General features: G+C 46.4%; 1 protein-coding gene and 1 pseudogene across 4 annotated transcripts in view; both read left to right on the top strand.

The window, feature by feature from the left end:
• Positions 1–1688: 1688 nt before the first annotated feature.
• LOC129463062 (eukaryotic translation elongation factor 1 epsilon-1-like) lies at positions 1689–2634 on the top strand (annotated as a pseudogene).
• A 10241-nt stretch (positions 2635–12875) lies between these two features.
• MERTK (MER proto-oncogene, tyrosine kinase) overlaps positions 12876–19959 on the top strand; it is a 134424-nt gene continuing 127340 nt past the window's right edge. Inside the window, exon 1 of one of the 4 annotated variants that reach the window (XM_055243481.2) lies at positions 12876–13649. In XM_055243481.2, the coding sequence (XP_055099456.1) occupies positions 13589–13649 (61 nt within the window). In that variant the 5' untranslated portion in view covers positions 12876–13588. Of the gene's footprint in view, positions 13650–13920; positions 13991–14479; positions 15012–19959 lie in introns of those variants that run through there. The other 3 variants (XM_063616644.1, XM_055243483.2, XM_055243482.2) reach the window with 3 other exon arrangements.

Raw genomic sequence — 19959 nt, 5'->3', positions numbered from 1 at the left:
CCTCGGCCTGCCAAAGTGCTGGGATTACAGGCGTGAGCCACTGCGCCCAGCCAATATTTTAGACTTTTTTTTTTTTTTAAGTTTAGATTTACAGAAAAACTGCAGATAGTCCAAAAATTTCCCACATACCCTATACCCAGTTTCTACATCCAGTTTCCCTGTTATTAGTATTTTACATTAGTATAGTATATTTGTTAAAATTAATGAAATATCAACACATTATTAGTAATTAAAATTCATACTTTATTCAGTTTTTTTTAAGAGAGTCTTGCTGTGTTGCCTAGGCTAGAGTGCATTGGCACAAACACAGCTCACTGCAGCCTTGAACTCCTGTGCTCAAGCAGTCCTCCTGCTTCAACCCTCCCAAGCAGATGGGACTCCAGGCGTAAGCCACTGCGTTAGTTTGTAGGATATCCCTTAACTGAAATTTGTCTGATATTTCTTCATGATTAGCCTGGGGATATGGATTTTGGGAAGGAAGATCATAAAGTGTCATTTTCATCACATCATATCAAAGGTACTTATCAACAGCATCACTTATCGCTGCTGATGTCAACCTTGATCACCTGAAATAGTGTTTGTCAGATTTCTCTACTATGATATTACATTTCCCCACTTTCCATATTGTACTCTTTGGAAGGAAGACAATATGTGCAGCCCTCAGTTACAGAGTGAGGCCAACTGATTTTGTTGTTGTTTTACAAACTTGCAAAAGCAAATGAAGGAGGGAAGCAACTTTTCAACAGTTAGTGTTGCAATATTTGTATATTCATATGGAAAAAAATGAATCTTGATTCATACTACACACCATATACAAAAATTAAAGTGCATCAAAGACCCAGATATGAGAGTAAAGCTGCCGGGCGCGGTGGCTCACGCCTGTAATCCCGGCACTTTGGGAGACCAAGGCGGGCGGATCACCTGAGGTCAGGAGTTCAAGACCAACCTGGCCAACGTGGTGAAACCCCTTCTCTACTAAAAATACAAAAAAATAAATAAATAAAATAGCCAGGCGTGGTGGCAGGCGCCTGTAATCCCAGCTACTCAGGAGGCTGAGACAGGAGAATCACTTGAACCTGCGAGGCGGAAGTTGCAGTGAGTCGAGATCACGCCATTGCACTCCAGCCTGGGGTACAAGAGCAAGACTTCATCTCAAAAAAATAAAAATAAAAATAAGAGTAAAGCTATACACTTAGAAGAAAACATAGCTATAAATCTTCATAACCTTGGATTAGGCAATGATGTCTTAAATATGGTACCTAAAGCACAAGGAACCTAGGAAAAAAATTGATAAGTTGGAGAAAAGTTTTAAATTTTGTGCTTCAAAGGTATTGTCAAGAAAGTGAAAAGACAACTCACAGAATGGGAGAAAAGATTTGCAAATAATCTGATAAGAGTCTGTTATCCAGAATATGTGAAGAAGTCTTACGACTCGACATAAAAAGACAACCCAATCTAAAAATGGGCAGAGGATTTGAACAGACATTTTTCCAAAAATATATTATACAAGTGGCCAAAAAGGACGATAAAAGATGACCAACATCATTAGTCATTAGGGAAATATAAGCCAAAACCACTTCACACCCAGTAGGATAGCTATAATCAAAAAGACAGACAATAACAAGTGTTTATGAAGATTTGGAGTTATTTGGCCCCTTGTATATAATTGATGGGAATGTAAAATGGTGCAGCTGCTTGGTAAAACAGTTTGACAGGTTCTCAGAAAGTTAAACGTTGGTCTCTTCCAGGAACTACCGCCAGAAGATGGCGGCAGCTGCCAAGTTGTCACTACTGGAGAAGTCCCTGGGACTGAGTAAGGGCAATAATAAATAAAGTGCTCAGGGCGAGTGACAGATTCCGGTTCTTCAAACAAACAGTGGTCCAAGTATAACAGGATTGACTACTATAGCAGCTCATCTAGTCAAGCAAGCTAACAAAGAATATTTGCTGGGGAGTACTGCAGAAGAAAAAGCAGTAGTTCAGCAATGGGTACAATACAGAGTCATTCCAGTAAAAATGATATCCACACACGGTTTTTTTTTTTTTTTTTAGACGGAGTCTCACTCTGTCTCCCAGGCTGGAGTGCAGTGGCACTATCTCTGCTCACTGCAAGCTCTGCCTCCTGGGTTCACGCCATTCTCCTGCCTCAGCCTCCCGAATAGCTGGGACTACAGGCGCCCGCCAACCACGCCTGGCTAATTTTTTTGTATTTTTTTTTATTAGAGACGGGGTTTCACCATGTTAGCCAGGATGGTCTCGGTCTCCTGACCTTGTGATCCGCCCACCTCGGCCTCCCAAAGTGCTGGGATTACAGGTGTGAGCCACCATGCCCAGCCTACACCCTGTTGAAGGATCTTACTTCATATCTTGAAGATAAAGTCTACCTTACAGGATATAACTACCTTTGCAGATATCCTATTGTACTATGGACTTCATCGCTTTATAGTTGACCTGACAGTTCAAAAAAAGAAGAAATATCTTAATGTGTCTCGCTGGTTTTGTCACATTCAGCATTATGCAGACATCAGGCAACATCTGTCTAGTGTTGTCTTCATCAAGAACAGACTATACACTAATTCCCACTAGAAGCTATCTGTGCCGTACAGAAGATGTATTAAAAATGTTTTAAATGGAAAATGTATTCTGACCTCATTATTTGTTGAAGTTGATAGAATTTTTAAAGTGTCAACTTGTGTCTGAATGTTTTATTTGTTCTTTAGTTGAAGTTTTTTTTGTTTTGTTTTGTTTTGAGACAGAGTCTCGCTCTGTCGCCCAGGCTGGAGTGCAGTGGCGTGATCTCAGCTCACTGCAAGCACCACCTCCCGGGTTCACGCATTCTCCTGCCTCAGCCTCCCAAGTAGCTGGGACTACAGGTACCCACCACCACGCCTGGCTAATTTTTTGTATTTTTAGTAGAGACGGGGTTTCACCGTATTAGCCAGGATGGTCTTGATCTCCTGATCTCGTGATCTGCCCATCTCAGCCTCCCAAAGTGCTGAGATTACAGGCGTGAGCCACCGCGCCCAGCCTTTAGTTGAAGTTTTGCAATGTTTTATGTAAAAATTTAACTGCTACTAAAAAAACAAGTTGAGATCAAGTTACAAAATTAACCTCGTTTTTAACAAATGACATTTATTTTAATAAAAGTTGCAAATCAGTGGTTTAATCTTAAAAAAAATAGGTGTCCTTTCAATGGTTGACATATTTGGCTATTTATTAACCTCTCTTTCATATTCTCACATTTATTTTCCCCTTTTAGGTATTTATGGAAGTTAAGAACTGTGACTAAAAAAAAAAAAAAGGCTGGGCACGGTGGCTCACACCTGTAATCCCAGCACTTTGGGAGGCCAAGGCGGGTGGATCACCTGAGGTCAGGAGTTTGAGACCAGCCTGGCCAACATGGTGAAACCCCCGTCTCTACTAAAAATACAAAAAAAAAAAAAAAAAAAAAAAAAAATTAGCCAGGCACGGTGGCAGGCGCCTGTAATCCCAGCTACTCAGGAGGCTGAGGCAGGAGAATTGCTTGAACCCAGGAGGCAGAGGTTGCAGTGAGCCGAGATGGTGCCATTGCACTCTAGCCTGGGGGACAAGAGCGAGACTTCGTCTCAAAAAAAAAAAAAAAAAATTCTGTGTGTCTACACTAGATACCCTTAGATGGCACATATAGGTTTGTGACCTATCTATCTCCAAAAGTTGAGAAACACACAGAAAGAGTTACAAACAAGCTATTATAAAAGATTAATTACTATACCTTGCTTTTATGAGGAAGGGAAAAGGCTTTTTATTTTTAATTTTTACACACAAAAACAGCCACAAGCTTAGGTTTTACAACTTCAGCCACAGGTCCAAAGGAAATTCAGAACTCAAAAACTCACCAATCTAGCAGCAGCTCCATCATGCACACACATTTTTTTTTTAATTTTTTCCCCTTCCTCCCTTCCTTCCTGCCTTCCTTTTCTCCTTTCTTTTTTTCTTTGACATAATTGTGCTCCTAGTGGCAAGCAAACAAGACAAATAACCATAAAGAATGCCAGGAGCTTGCAGTGAGCCAAGATCGCACCACTGCACTCCAGCCTGGGTGACAGAGGAGACTCCGTCTCCAAAAAAAAAAAAAAAAAAAAAAATCATTATTGAGCTCAGTGCATTGGCTCATGCCTGTAATCCCAGCATTTTGGGAGACCGAGGTGGCAGATCACCAGAGATTAGGAGTTCGAGACCTTAGGAGTTCGAGACCAGCCTAGCCAACATGGTGAAACCCCATCTCTACTAAAAATTTTTTTTTTTTTTTTTTTTTTTTAGACGGAGTCTCGCTCTTTCACCCAGGCTGGAGTGCAGTGGCGCGATCTCGGCTCACTGCAGGCTCCGCCCCCCGGGGTTCACGCCATTCTCCTGCCTCAGCCTCCCGCGTAGCTGGGACTACAGGCGCCTGCCACCTCGCCCGGCTAATTTTTGTATTTTTAGTAGAGATGGGGTTTCACCTTGTTAGCCAGGATGGTCTCGATCTCCTGACCTCGTGATCCGCCCGCCTCGGCCTCCCAAAGTGCTGGGATTACAGGCGTGAGCCACCGCGCCCGGCCTCTACTAAAAATTTAACCGGACATAGTGGCTCGTGCCTGTAGTCCCAGCTACTCGGGAGACTGAGACAGGAGTATCGCTTGAACCCACGTGGCAGAGGTTGCAGTGAGCTGAGATCTTGCCACTGCACTCCAGCCTGGGCAGAGCAAGACTCTGTCTCAAAAAAAAAAAAAAATTATTAACAGTTGATTTCCTGTTGTCTACCACCTGACAGTTCACCAAATCACCAGCCATTCCCAGGAAATGACAAGAGCCACACCTCTAATTTCAGCGTGTTGTGCAGCAAATGGAATCTCTTAGATGTACCATCTCCATTTCTCCAACAAACTATAAGAAGAAGAAACCTATTTCCAAGATGGCTTTGGCAGATAGAATGGAATCCTTTTGTATGCGCCATCTCAATTCCTCGAAAACTACAAAGACAAAGCACTTAGACTACTGTATTTTGCTCAAGAAGCTAAATGGAGTTGCTTACAGGCATTATGTGGTTTCCCAATAAATTATAAGTGCAGTTTCCCAATAAACTACAAAACTTAGACCTCTGTGCTTCTGGTATGTTCTTCAGCATGCTGAATGGAGTCTTCTACATCTGCCATCTATTGGGAACAGGCACCAAGATCTGGCCATAAACTGGCCCCAAAACTAGCCATAAACAAAATCTCTGCAGCAAGGTGACATGCTCGTGATGGCCTTGACGCCCACGCTGGAAGGTTGTCTGTTTACCGGAATGAGGGCAAGGAACACCTGACCCACCCAGGGCAGAAAACCACTTACTTAAACCACAAACAATAGCATGAGCTATCTGTGCCTTAAGGACATGTTCATGCTGCAGATAAGTAGCCAGAGCCCATCCCTTTATTTCGAGGCATCCCTTTGTTTCCCATAAGGAATACTTTCAGTTAATCTATAATCTATAGAAATAATGCTTATCATTGGCTTGCTGTCAATAAATATGTGGGTCAAACTCTGTTAGGGGCTCTCAGCTCTGAAGGCTGTGAGACCCCTGATTTCCCACTCCACACCCTATATTTCTGTGTGTGTGTCTTTAATTCCTCTAGCCCCACTGGGTTGTGGTCTCCACGACCGAGCTGGTCTCAGCAGCCATCTCTCTCTCTTTTTTTTTTTTTTTAAAGACAGAGTCTCACTTTATTACCCAGGTTGGAGTACAGTGGCACAATCTTGGCTCACTGCAACCTCGACCTCCTGGGCTCAAGCGATCCTCCCACCTCAGCCTCCTGAGTAGCTGGGACCACAGGTATGCACCACCATACCTGGCTAATTTTTGTATTTTTTGTAGAGACGGAGTTTCACCATGTTGCCTGGGCTGGTCTCAAACTCCTGGGCTCAAGCATCTGCCTGCCTCAGCCTCCCATAGTGCTAGGATTACAGGCATGAGCCACTGTGCCCAGCCTACATCCACCATCTCACTTTCCCTCAATCTTCAAGTGCTAGACTTTGTATTTCCAGTATGGCTTTATGCTTACTTGAGACCCCTCTAAGCATCATTTCAATGCCCCAGTGAACCCTAACGTTTAGACATTTGCACATCATGGATATTGTTCAGCATAGTGAAAGGAGTTTCATACCTATACTATCTCAAGTTTCCAAAAGCTATAAGGGCTAGACACTGATCCTTCCACTTTATTGTTCACCTCTCGAAATGCAGTCCCTACATGCTCTAATAATTGTACTTCCCATATGCAGTTGACTGTGGTGATTTGAGCCTTTTAAACACACAACCTGAATTTGCTTCCCCAACCTCCGCCCAACAAATTACATAAGCTGGATACTAGTATTTCCAGTCTGTTGTTCAGCACATGGAATGAAATGTCCTAGGTTCTCCATCATTACACCCTAACAATTTCAAAAACTGGGCTCTTGGCCTCCTAGTATGTGGTTGAGCATGTTAAAGGAAGTATCATAACAGAACTCTCAATTCCATAACAGACACAAGTGCTAGACAAGGCAGCTTCCATTGTACTTCTCAGCACAGTGAAAAAATACACTATCTCTTTTTTTTTTTTTTTCTTTTTTTTTGAGATAGTGTCTTGCTCTGTGGTCCAGGATGGAGTCCAGTGGTGCTATCTCAGCCCACTGCAACCTCACCTCCCAGGTTCAAGTGATTCTCCTGCCTCAGCCTCCCGAGTAGCTAGGACTACAGGCATGCACTACGACGCCTGGCTAATTTTTTTATTTTTTTTAGTAGAGACAGGGTTTCACCATGTTAGCCAGGCTGGTCTCTAACTCCTGACCTCAGGTGATCTGCCCTCCTTGGCCTCCCAAAGTGGTGGGATTACAGGCATTAGCCACCATGCCTAGCCCACTAGCTCATTTTTCTTTTTTTTCTTTTTCCTTTTTTTTTTGAGATGGAGTCTCACTCCGTTGCCCTGGCTAGAGTGCAGTGGTGCCATCTCGGCTCACTGAAACCTTCGCTTCCCAGGTTCAAGCAATTCTCCTGTCTCAGCCTCTTGAATAGCTGGGACTACAGGCATGTGCCACCACACCTGGCTAATGTTTTTGGTATTTTTAGTGGAGATGGGGTTTCGCCACGCTAGCCAGGATGGTCTCCATCCCCTGACCTCATGATCTGCCCGCCTTGGCCTCCTAAACTGCTGGGATTACAGGCGTAAGCCACCGCACCTGGCCCTAGCTCATTTTTCTAACAAACTGTAACACTTAGATACACTTCTCATGCCTCTTCGAGGATGCTAAATGGGTTATCACTTACCCATCAACTATAAAAGCTCAACAATTGGCCTTCTGTACCTTGCTCAACACAATGAGGAGCATCTTTAAATGGTACTGCCCCATTTCCAACGGGATGAGAGTGAGATTTTACTTCCAATGAGTTTTTCAGCCTATTGGATGGATTATCTTGAAAGACACTCCAAGAAACCACTAAAGGAAATACTTTATTCCACTATCGTGTTCACTGTGCTGAAAGAAGTGTTTTACTTGTACCATTTCACTTTACAACAACTATAAAAGCTATTGTACTGTGAGGGTTAATTCCAGCAGACCTGAAATTAGCTTGCACTGTTTTGAAGTTCCTGCGTGGCAATGACCCCTGGCCAAGAGCATGAAGCATATTGATTAATAATGTTGCTTTTTAACCATCAGTCTGAGGAGCTTCAGGGAAACTTGTACTAGCGTCAACTTTGCTTTTCGAAAACAATGAGATAAATGATTTGCACCTGATCTCAGTGAGACCCCTCCACCCCCTGCCACAGGGCTCTGCTGTTGAGGCTGGTTATGCCTTAAGACTATGCCTATGACCAGCAAAATATAAAAATCCCCAGCTGAGACTCCATTTTGGACCCCCCTGTTTCCGAGGTGTTCCCTGCACACATCAATGGTTTTTGATCCAACAGAGAAAGTGCATCCTGCCATGTTCCTTACAGAAATTAGGACAAAGGAGCTGGCACCTGGCCTATCTGGCCATGAATAGCCTTTGACTGAGATGCTTATTCTTTACTGCTTTTTGCTATATTGTGTCCTCTTGCTGTAACAAACTCTAGATGTTGGATCTGGTCAGTAATTTTTTAGCAGTGAAACCATTAACTTCCACTTAACGATTACACAACTGGCCAGGCGCAGTGGCTCACGCCTGTAATCCCAGCACTTTGGGAGGCTGAGGCAGGTGGATCATGAGGTCAAGAGATGGAGGCCATCCTGGCCAACATGGTGAAACCACGTCTCTACTAAAAATACAAAAATTAGCTGGGTGTGGTGACACACACCTATAGTCCCAGCTACTCGGGAGGTTGAGGCAGGAGAATCGCTTGAACCTGGGAGGCAGAGGTTGCAGTGAGCCAAGATCACACCACTGCACAATAGCCTGGTGACAGAGCAAGACTCGGTCTCCAAAAAAAAAAGGCAATTATATGACTGCACTTGTATATGTGTGTTTGATTCAATATTTCAAATGGTTTACATTACCTAAAATATATGCCCCCAAAGGCCATAAACCTATACTCCCATTATGTTGTTCAGCACACTGAATGGGGTCTCTTCCACGCACTGTCTGTGTCATGCAAGAAACTACAAGATGCTTATACTTCCCTCAAGATTTTTGGCATTATGAGTTGACTTTCTTATGGGCACCATTCCAGATATCCAGCAAATTTTAAGAACTTGGCACTTACATTTCTAATATATTGCTCAGAATACTGAATGGAGGACAAGAGGTCAAGTGGTTTAGAAGCTGTGGTGTTGAAATATCATTTATAAAGTACTTACTGAAACTACCAAAAGTTATGGCAAGGATAGTGTAAAGGGAGTGACCGTGATGCAGGCACTGCATCTTCAGAGAATTAGGAGAGACTCGGGAGTCTCTACATGGCTGCAGCAAGCAGGGCTGGTCTAATCTAATGACGTCAGAGTCAAAGCCAGAGACTTTAGAGAGTAGGGACAGATAATGGTCTTAAGACAGCAAAGAGAATCTCACATCCAGGCCCAGGGACAGGGAGGTGAGTGTGGGAGGCATGGTTCACCAGAGGAAAACCAGGGTGCTGTTACTAGAGTATTGTGGTATGGATGCTAGCTGCTGGGTGAGTGAGTGCCAAAGTGGTCCAAAGTGCCAAAGTGGTCCGAAGATTGCTTTTTTTTTTTTTTGAGACGGAGTCTTTCTCTCTGTTGCCCAGGCTGGAGTGCAGTGGCACCATCTTGGCTCACTGCAACCTCTGCCTCCCAGGTTCAAACAATTCTCCTGCCTCAGCTGGGATTACAGGCATGCGCCACCACACCCAGATAATTTTTATATTTTTAGTAGAGACAGTGTTTCACCATGTTGACCAGGCTGGTCTCGAACTCCTGACCTCAAGTAATCTGCCCACCTTGGCCCCCCAAAGAATTGGGATTACAGGTGTGAGCCACTGTACCCAGCTGATGGCATAGAAGATTTCTGAGGGAGGTGAACTGGGGGGTCTACATGGTGGACTAGAGGCAGGAGGGGGAAATAAATTACAGGTATAGCTGTAGACAGAGCTGAAAGGGGTAGGGGACAGGGGTAAGAGGACAAAGAAAAGCAAGGTGTGGGTTTAGACATAGGGTCATTGAGGACTATGTCTTCACACATTTCATTTGTGTATGGCCTGGCACGCTCCTATGGGTCCTTCAATTGGAAGCCTCAAGTCCTGTCACTGATGTGTTGAACATGTTTGACACATAGATTGTGACCACAATGCCACTTTACCTTGGTTACAGCTCTTTCACACTTGAATCAGTGGGGGTGATCTTCCCTAGCCCTTAGACGAACACTGCTGCAGGCCTTTAACATTCTCTCTTTTTCTTAGGTATTAAACAGTAGGGGCTCCTACTTGTAACACAGAGTCTTAGCTGACACAGGAGACACAGTGGGCATTGGAGAATGGGTTCCAGGTAAGTGTCTTCTTGTTGAAGTTGCACAACAGCCTTGGAACTAGTTATGTAATATGGGGTCGGGGTTGTTTTTTGTTTGTTTGTTTGTTGCTCGTATTTTCCTACACGTAGTCTGATCACTTGAATAATTAGGACATTAAATTGCAATATCATCTGGATGCACAACAAGTACAAAATTAACATTGTAGAGCTGACATCCCACAGTTTAGCTAAGTTTTGGCATTTGCGGATTTATTTTATTTTATTTTATTTTTTTTTTTTTTTTTTTTTTTTTTTTTTTTTTTTTTTTTTGAGACGGAGTCTCGCTCTGTCACCCAGGCTGGAGTGCAGTGGCGCGATCTCGGCTCACTGCAAGCTCCGCCTCCCGGGTTCACGCCATTCTCCTGCCTCAGCCTCTCCGAGTAGCTGGGACTACAGGCGTCCGCCACCACGCCCGGCTAATTTTTTTATATTTTTAGCAGAGACGGGGTTTCACCGTGTTAGCCAGGATGGTCTCGATCTCCTGACCTTGTGATCCGCCCGCCTCGGCCTCCCAAAGTGCTGGGATTACAGGCGTGAGCCACCGCGCCCGGCCTTTATTTTTTTTTTTTTTGAGTCAGAGTCTCACTCTGTCTGCCCAGGCTGGAGTTCAGTGGCATGATCTCGGCTCACTGCAAGCTCCGCCTCCAAGGTTCAAGACATTCTCCTGCCTCAGCCTCCCGAGTAGCTGGGACTACAGGCACCCGCCACCACGCCCGGCTATTTTTTTGTGTTGTAGTTTTAGTAGGGACGGGGTTTCACCTTGTTAGCCAGGATGGTCTCGATCTCCTGACCTCATGATCCGCCCACCTCGGCCTCCCAAAGTACTGGGACTACAGGCGTGAGCCACCGTGCCCGGCCTTTTTTGTGGATTTTTAAAAGCACAATTGCAACTTCTTTGACACTTCTATCTTCAAGAGGTTGGGCTTGAACCTCTATGGCTCCTCCCCATGAGGGTGGGGTTGTGACTGCTTCCATCAAGAGAGTAGGGTGGAGTTATGTGACCTCCGAGGCTAGGACATAAAAGGCCATGAAGCTTCCTCCTTGTTTACTGGAACGCTTGCTCTTGGAGTCCTGAGTTGCCGCGCAAGACTTCCAGCTACTCCAAGGCCACCATGGAGAAGCCTCATTTAGGTGCTCCTGTTATTCTGCAGCCCTAGTGCCCAAGTCATCCCAGTGCAGATGGCAGCTATGTGAGTGAATGAGCCTTGAGATCGGGGTTAGCCAACTTTTTTCTAAAGGGCCAGATTGCATGGCTTTGTGGGCCACATAACCTCTATCACAATTACCAACATGAATGACTGTGTTTTGATAACAATTATTTGCAAAAAGAAGCCATAGGCCTGCAGGCTATAATTTACTTTACATGATTCTAATCCCCAACCATTTGAGCCTAAGGTCCCGGGCAGATACTGAGGAGCAAAGACAACCTATTTCCCCTGTGCTCTGTCCAAATCTCCAATCCACAGAATTCAGGAATCTAATAAAATGGCTGATATTTTACTCCCACTATGTTTGGGGTGGTATATCAAACACCGGTAGATAGCTGTAGAGTATTGTGCAAGGCAGGCCTCAACAAGAAAGTGAGATTTGAGCTGATTTGGAGGAGAGCCAACTGGGAAGCTGTGTGTCTAGGGGAAGAGCATTTCAGGCAGAGGGAACAGCCAGTGCAAAACCTTTCAGTGGAGGAGTGCTTGGTATATGTGAGCAATAGCAAGGAAATTGCAGGAGAACAGCTCTGCTGAGGTGTCCTTGGCAATCTTACACATCTCTCAAGGCCATGTAGGCAAGGTATGATCATGGTCTGACCCAAGTCTTGTTGGACTGCCCTGTGATTTCCCCTAAAGCAGGGATAGGTAAGCCTGGTGAGGAGCCACTGTTAGGCAGTTTCCTATCCCTACCTCACAGGAGACTGCTGCAAGGCCATTTCTCTTCCTTCTCCAACGTTTCAGTTGACTGCAGGACTTTCCATAACCCTCCCTCCACCTCCCAGCCCGCTTCCCTCCAAGCATACAGCAGCAGGCTCCTGTGAAGTCTATAAAACTGCTTGGTGTAATTTAGACTTCGCTACTCAGCGGCAGGGCTCATGTTGTCTTATTTATTTATTTATTTATTTATTTATTTATTTATTTATTTTTGTTAAATCATGTAGACCCATAGGATAACACTGACCCTTCCAGTTTGGTGTTATCCTGTGGGCCTAAGGATGCATGGAGCTGACACCACACTGATTTTGCTTTTGCTGTTGGTGTAAGTAATAACCTGTCTATACCCATCTGGGCTGCTTGTCTCCTTCCCATAGCCAAATCTACGGGAAATGTCCAGCCAGTGTAGGGGTCAAGGGACCGCTTGGTGAGACCAACGTAAGTGGAAGAGGCGTAAGGAGATGAGGCCAAAGAGGAAAGGGGACCAGGTCACATAGAACCTCCTAGACCACTGCAGAACCTTGGCTTGGGCAGAGACAGCAGGAACCACTGATAGGTTTGGGGAGATTTGAGCAGAGGGACATGATTTGGCTCATGTTATGTTGTTAAAGGGACCACATTAAAATACATTCATTCTAAAAGTGTTACCTTTAAGAAACTATGTATATAAATTAAGTTACTGTTGCCATTATTAGTGTAAGTAGTTACATTTCTCTTACGATTCACTCTCTGCTACTGCCTCTTGGACCGTGCACACCTTGTGGAGGTCCATGAGAGTAACGTGCTGTGGTTCCCCCTCTTCCCACTCCTGCTCTGCACTTTGTCATTCACGTTCATCTCCCTCCTTGAGTGTCGCCTCTCTCTGGCTTGTCACGGAGCCACGGCAAAGCGTCCTTCCCCAGGAACCCCTCCCCCCGGGGCGGTGAGCTCCTCGATGTCAGGGCCGTGTCGCGCACCTCGGGCCCGGTACCCAGGAGGCGCTGGGCGGCGAGCGGAATGGATGTGGAGGAGCCCTCGGCAGGGAGCGCTGCCGCCGTGGCCTTGGCCTCTGGGAGCGGCGCTGCCAGGGTTTTCTGTGTCAGCCAAGCCTGGAATGCGGGGGCGCCTCTGGACCCTCCTCTTGGGTCTCGGGGCTGCCTCGGGCATCCTCTACTCCTCCCCCAGCTTCTGTCCTTCCCTATCTCCCACCCACACGTGTGGGGCTCCGGACCCGCGCAGCGGCCAGAGCCGTCTCTCCTGTGGACCTCCAGTCCACCCCTCCCCTTCACTTCTCTTTCCAGCTCCCTCCGGGTTTCTCAGCCCCCTCTCCTTCCTCTCCGCCCCCTTCCCCGCCGTCCGCCCAGCGGTGGCCTTCGGCCCGCCCCTCCTCTCTAACCCCCTCCCTTTCCCCTTTACGCCCCTCCTCCCCCTCGTCCTCCCGCCCCCTCCCACCCCAACCTGCTGGGCCCGCCGGGAGTCGCCCCCGTGCCCGCTCCTCTCCTCCAGCCCGGGTCGGCCTCGGCTCGGCCCCCGGCCCGTCCCTTCCAGCCCTCGGCGCCTCCCGCCGGCCGCTTGGCTCCGCCGCTCGGCACTCACTGCCGGGGCCGCCTGGACAGGGAGCTTCGCTGGCGCGCTTGGCTGGCGACAGAGCAGGTTCGGGACGTCCATCTGTCCATCCGTCCGGAAAGAAATTACAGATCCGCAGCCCCGGGATGGGGCCGGCCCCGCTGCCGCTGCTGCTGGGCCTCTTCCTCCCCGCGCTCTGGAGTAGAGGTGAGTGCGCCCGGCTGGGGACCAGGCGAGGGGGTGGGGGCTCCCAGGAGGAAGCAGGGGGCTCAGGGGGGGGAGCGCGTCCACAGGAGCGCGCCTAGCTGCTGGACAAGTTTGCAAACACCCTCCACCCACTGCGGTGCCAGAGAAGGGGGCGTAGGCGAACCTACGGTCCACTGACCGCGGTGCCTCAAGCGTCCCGAGGGCACCCAGCCCGGCTTGTGGGTGCGCATCGTGGTGAAGCCGGGTCGGGGTCGGCGTTGCAGCCTCCCCTCTTCATCGCGGAGGAGGAAATCGAGCTCTGCCGGGCGCGCTGCAAGTCCCGAAGTTCCTGCGAGTGGAACGTAGGTAGCAGGTCTGGTCTGGAATGCGACGAGAACTTTCCACTAGAGTTGCATGGTGGGGCCCCGCTCTGGCCGGAGTTCCGAGGGACCGGCGCGGGGCGAACGAACGGGCTGCGGGAGTCGGAGTCGCAGTCCGGGAGCCGCGATAGACCAAGGCCGAGCGTCTGGCCAGGGAGGGACGGCAGTCCTGGCTGCTCCCAATGAGCCCTTAAGGGCATTATTAGTATCCCTTTTTAGGGGCACCCAGAGAGTGTGGGAAAAGGGGAGCATTCTTTTCACTCCTGTTATGGCAGAACAGAACTTACAGTGCTCGGCAGCGTTTACGTTTATCTGGATGCAGCCAAGTGTTGTTACAGGCTTGCTATTTATTTATTTATTTATTTTTGAGACCGAGTCTCGCTCTGTCGCCAGGCTGGAGTGCAGCGGCGCGATCTTGGCTCACTGCAATCTCCGCCTCCCGGGTTCAAGCGATTCTCTTGCCTCAGCCTCCCGAGTAGCTGAGACTATAGACTCGCGCTACCACGTCAGGCTAATTTTTGTATTTTTAGTAGAGACGGGGTTTCACCATGTTGGCCAGGATGGTCTCGGTCTCTTGACCTCGTGATCTGCCCGCCTTGGCCTCCCAAAGTTCTGGGATTACAGTCGTGAGCCACCGGGCCCAGCTTGTTCCAGGCATTTTAATACAAGATGCTGGATTGATAAGTGGAGGCAAGGAAGGCCGGTTTCATTATGCTTGAACAGCTTATTTGGGGAGTGAGTGATGAACAGATTTCAAGTTTGATCGCTGATGCACTTCTTGAGGAGGCTGGAATAAACTTACCAGGCTTTACCCAAAAGAAAAAGAAAGGGGAAAAATGCTAAATAAACACATTCCAAGTATTTTCTCTTAGCTAAAAGGTTTCTATTTCCATTCAGCATGTAGATTTTCTCTCTTTGGATCGAGAATGCACTTGACTAGCCTTCACCTATTATAGTCAAAGATGTTTTTTAGGAATACCTGGAAAGCTCAATTTATAGTCAGGTAAGTTACTTAAAAGTTTTTCCTTTAGGATTTTCCTTTGAAAGCTCATTTACTCAAATGAAAAATTCTTAAACAATGCACCCACTTTTTGCACGTTAAATTACATAGGCAATTTATAATTTGGGGCAACATAGCAATTTGAAACAAACTTTAAGAGCCAAAAACCAGGCAAAGAACTAAAGCAGTTCTGTTCTCCACTGCCCCCCCCCCACCCCCCCACCCCACCAAACCTTCAAAAATTCCTCAGCATTTCTGCCAGGCCCATTTTTAATAATCTGCTGCAAATCTGTTGTATGTTGTTACCAGTGAGAGCTGGCCATGAATAGTCTTAGAGGTAGTGAATGTGGTGAGAACTATGGAGAAAGTAATGGGAACAATAGGTTTGTGTTAAATACTTAAAAATTGGAGTGCTTTTGTTTTTCTAAATTTTTAAAACGCTATAATAACAAATTTTTGTAGCTGACAATCAACTTTAATCAGACAATCATAAAAAGGCCTTTTAAAATCCACCCAGCTGGAAGAATGAAAAGTTTCACCAATTGTTCTTCTTGCACTTTTTGCTTTTTGTTTTGAACTTTAGCTGTGAGATGTCTGACAGTTTTACATCTCACCTTGTGAAAAGCTTAAAGAATGGGATTCTCACTGGCAGAATTACAGCACAAAGGAGTGCTGTATGAAGAAATTGAACACAGAAATTAGACTCTTCATCTAATTTTAAGATTTTCCTATTACACATTGTGGGTCTGAGTGCTTTGCTGACCACACAGGGGAGACAGAGAGAGAGAGAGAGAATGAGAATGTGTGTGTAGATTCTACACTGTAGAAGTATAGAAGAATGGATAAATAAAATTTAAGCATCACTTTAACCCAGGAATTCCCCTCTGCCTTCCAACACACATAGACACCACACGTCTCACAAAGACATGCACACAGAACTGGAACTGCCAAACCAGGAGCATTTCGAGGCTTTCCAGTCTTTCGTTTCTGCTCAGTCTCTGATGGGGGTGCCATTGAGCAGCAAAATGAGGCAAGCGGTGGCTCTCTGAAGGGCCAGGGAGGGGACGGAGCAAGATAAATATAAATGTGGATAAAAATGAACGCATTATGAGGACTTAGCTCATGATGAGGCTGTGTGTGCAGCTAAACTCAACCCTTAGAGTAAATTAGGCTTTTGAGATTCTTTCATGTTAATATTTCTCTTCCAAACTGATATTGTAACATGTATTCCAGTATATTACAAACATCTTCCCAGAGGGAACTTTTAAGTTGTTCTGTTGCTTGTGGGCTTTATTCCAAAGGCTTCAAATGCTTTTTGAAAGTACATGGTGCATATTTTAAAAATGAATACTTTTTAGAAAATTATTCTGACCCATTAAAGTGCTGAGTGGAATTCTTTTCTTTTCTTTTCTTTCTTTTTTTTTTTTGGCAGGGTCTCATTCTGCCACCCAGGCTAGAGTGCAGTGGCACCATCACAGCTCACTGCAACCTCAACCTCCCGGGCTCAAGTGATCCTCCCACCTCAGCCTCCCAAGTAGCTATGACCACAGGCACATACCACCATGCATGGCTAATTTTTTATTTTTTGTAAAGACAGGGTCTCACTATGTTGCCCAGGCTGGTCTTGAACTCCTGGGCTCAAGTGATCTTCCCACCTTAGCCTCTCAAAGTGGGGGGATTATAGGCATGAGCCATCATGCACAGCTGAATGCAATTTTTAAAAAATTAACAATAATTATGTTTTTTTGTTTTTGAGATAGAGTTTCGCTCTTGCTGTCCAGGCTAGAGTGCAATGGCGCAATCTCGGCTCACCGCAACTTCCCACCTCCTGGGTTCAAGCAGTTCTCCTGCCTCAGCCTCCTGAGTAGCTGGGATTATAGGCATGTGCCACCACGCCTGGCTAATTTTGTATTTTTGGTAGAGACAGGGTTTCTCCATGTTGGTTAGGTTGGTCTCAAACTCCCAACCTCAGGTGATCTGCCTGCCTTGGCCTCCCAAAGTGCTGGGATGACAGGCATGAGCCACCACGCCCAGCCAATAATTATATTTTTAAATCTTAATTTTGAAATAATTTCCAGATAATTGTAGGAGAAGGGCCAGTGAGTTACTAGTCAGCATTGGTCAAGAAGAGGTTCAATCTTTTTATGCCTGTGAATTGGGAACATGCTGCCAGGTAGAAAAACTGAGCTGGGACCTTGAACACACATGTGAAACAGCCGCTTTCCATATAATAGCCAGAATGAGATTTTGGAAACAAATATGATTGTGTTTTCCACTTGAAAATCTTCCAGTGGCTTCCTGTTCCCTACTAGAATTTGCAGAGACTCACAGCGAACCTCTTTGACCCATTTCCATTCACTTCCCTCTTGTTCCCACCACTCCAGCCACCTGTGTCTTCTTTCTAGGGCCTGAGCAGCCTTTGCAGTGACTGTTCCCTCTGGCTGGAACCTTTTCCCCAAGATCTCAGCATGCTGGCTTCTTCTCATCCTTTGGGTTTCAGTTCAGAGGTTCTCCTTGAGAAGCCTTCCCCAATAACCACTCCCTGCCAAAGTATCATACGCATACACCCCACTGTCCCTTAAATTTAATTTCCTGATAATGCTTCTCACAACCTGATCAGTTCATTCCTTCCTTCCTTCCTCCCTCCCTCCCTCCCTCTCTTTCTTTCTTTATTGATAGTCTTGCAATGGCACATTCTCCGCTCACTGCAACCTCCGCCTCCCAGGTTCAAGCGATTCTCCTGCCTCAGCCCCCTCAGTAGCTGGGATTACAGGCACCTGCCACCACAGCTGGCTAATTTTTGTATTTTTAGTAGAGACAGGGTTTCACCATGTTGGCCAGGCTGGTCTCGAACTCCTGACCTCAGGTGATCCAGCTACTCGGCCTCCCAAAGTGCAGAGATTACAGGCGTGAGCTATGGCACCCAGACTTACCTTTTTGTTTACTCGTTTTCCTCCACTGTCCCCCCACTACAAGGTAAGCTCCTGGTGGCAGGGCTGCTGTCTTGTTCACTGCTAACACAGCATGGAGCTCATACGGGTGCTCAGTGAGTATCAGCACAGCATGAAAGAACCAAGCCCCTGCATGTCTTGCCAGGTGCTCCTCACCCTTCTCTTTTCCTACTGGCTTTTCCAGAAACAGAATTGCTGGAGCTCCCATGCCCTCACATTCGGGGCTTGGTTAATAGAAAACAAATCTTTTATTTTGCTGTGATGCCAATGTGATTTCATTACTGGAGGAGCTAGTCAATTAAAACCAGATAGATTTTTGGACTGTATTAACCCCAAACATATTTTATATTGTCCTAACTATTCCAACTAGAAAAAAAAATGTCAGAAGGTAATTTTTCATGTTAAACACAGTTCTAACAACTCCTTGCTCAGTGACAGGTAGCTCTGGGTGCCTTGACTTTGGCCCTTGTCATTAGTTTAATCTTAACCCAAAGCACATGGCTCTGAATTGGTATGTGTCTCAGCAGGATGTTAATTATTATAAAAACTGAAAGGGGGCTCACACTGTGTGAGGCACACTATGCCTCTGGGGACTGGAATTAAAGTGTTAACCGGGACTGGCTTCTGGGGCTTTGGGGGTGGTGGTTAACTTTCAGGACCTCTGTTCCTTTTTGGGTACAGTGGGAGGCTCTATTTCATAGAATTGTTAGGAGGACGTAATGAGCTAATGGCAGGTGATATGTGCTTAAAATATATTTGCCATTATTACCAATGGTTCTCCTCCATTCTTCTGAACTCAAGTTTGGGGGAAATGTTTTTCCTAGACAAAAGGTGTTGGGAGGAGGGTTCTTTTCTTACTGAAGTGTATCCTGAATGGTCCACCCTCCATTGTTCAGAATGCTTTGGTGAAGGGGCCCTCCGGGGTCGCCCTAGAGTGCCCAAGTCCTTTGCTGCAGCTCTTTAGGTTTTTGTTTCCTAGTAGTTTGAGCAAAACCCACCCAGAACCAAGCAGTTCTCCAGAGAAGCAGGGCCCGCCCTGACTGCCACTCCCCTCCTACCCCTGCCCCCATACCTTCCCTTATGGAGTTCAATCTTGACATAGTACAGGAATAGCTTCCTGTCATTTGCCTCTCAGGAAGGTATAAAAATGAAGTCCAGTTCCTGTTCAACTTTTCCCACATAACTCTTTTCCAAACTGGGTGTGGTTTTTATTTTTTTATTTTTTATTTTTTGTATTTGTTTTGTTTTAGGGTTTTTGAGTGTGAACATCCAGAAAATTCTTTTTTTTTTTTTTTTTTTTTTTTTTTTTGAGATGGAGTCTTGCTCTGTCACCCAGGCTGGAGTGCATGTGGCGCGATCTCGGCTTACTGCAACCTCCGCCTCCTGGGTTCAAGCAATTCTCTGCCTCAGCCTCCCGAGTAGCTGGGATTACAGGTGCCCTCCACCAGACCTGGCTAATTTTTGTATTTTTAGTAGAGACGGGGTTTCACCGTGTTGGGCAGGCTGGTCTTGAACTCCTGACCTCGCGATCCACCCACCTTGGCCTCTCAAAGTGCCGGGATTACAGGAGTGAACCACTGCACCTGGCTCAGAAAATTCTTTTCCTTTTTACCACATCAAGCTAGGTTTTCCCAATGAAGTCAGTTGGCTGCAACATAGAGAAAATGAGGCTTTGGTTCTTAGAGTAGATTCCATGCAGGCATGAGTATGTGTCCGCAGGTGGTCTTGTAGGAAATGGAAAGGGCCATGAGCCCCAGGTGCACTCCTGGCTCCTGGTGCTTCCGGCTTAATGGCATGGGCGAGCTAGCCCTCAGGTGCCTGGGAGGGAGCCCTGATTACTCTCCCTGTGGCACTCTGGGCATTGGCTAACCTGTGACCAGAGTTAAACCAGTTCCCTCTCTTTTCATTCTATGTCTCCCACTCCTGCCTCCAGCTGAAGTGCTAAAAATGCAGCCTGGCAGGGGCAGAGAATTCCATTAGGATCAGCAGGCCCCTTTTGG

This window comes from Symphalangus syndactylus, chromosome 14, assembly GCF_028878055.3.
Source record: "Symphalangus syndactylus isolate Jambi chromosome 14, NHGRI_mSymSyn1-v2.1_pri, whole genome shotgun sequence".
Taxonomy (NCBI): domain Eukaryota; kingdom Metazoa; phylum Chordata; class Mammalia; order Primates; family Hylobatidae; genus Symphalangus; species Symphalangus syndactylus.
The sequence above is the reverse complement of the archived record's forward strand: the minus strand, read 5'-3'. Positions and strand labels throughout refer to the sequence as shown.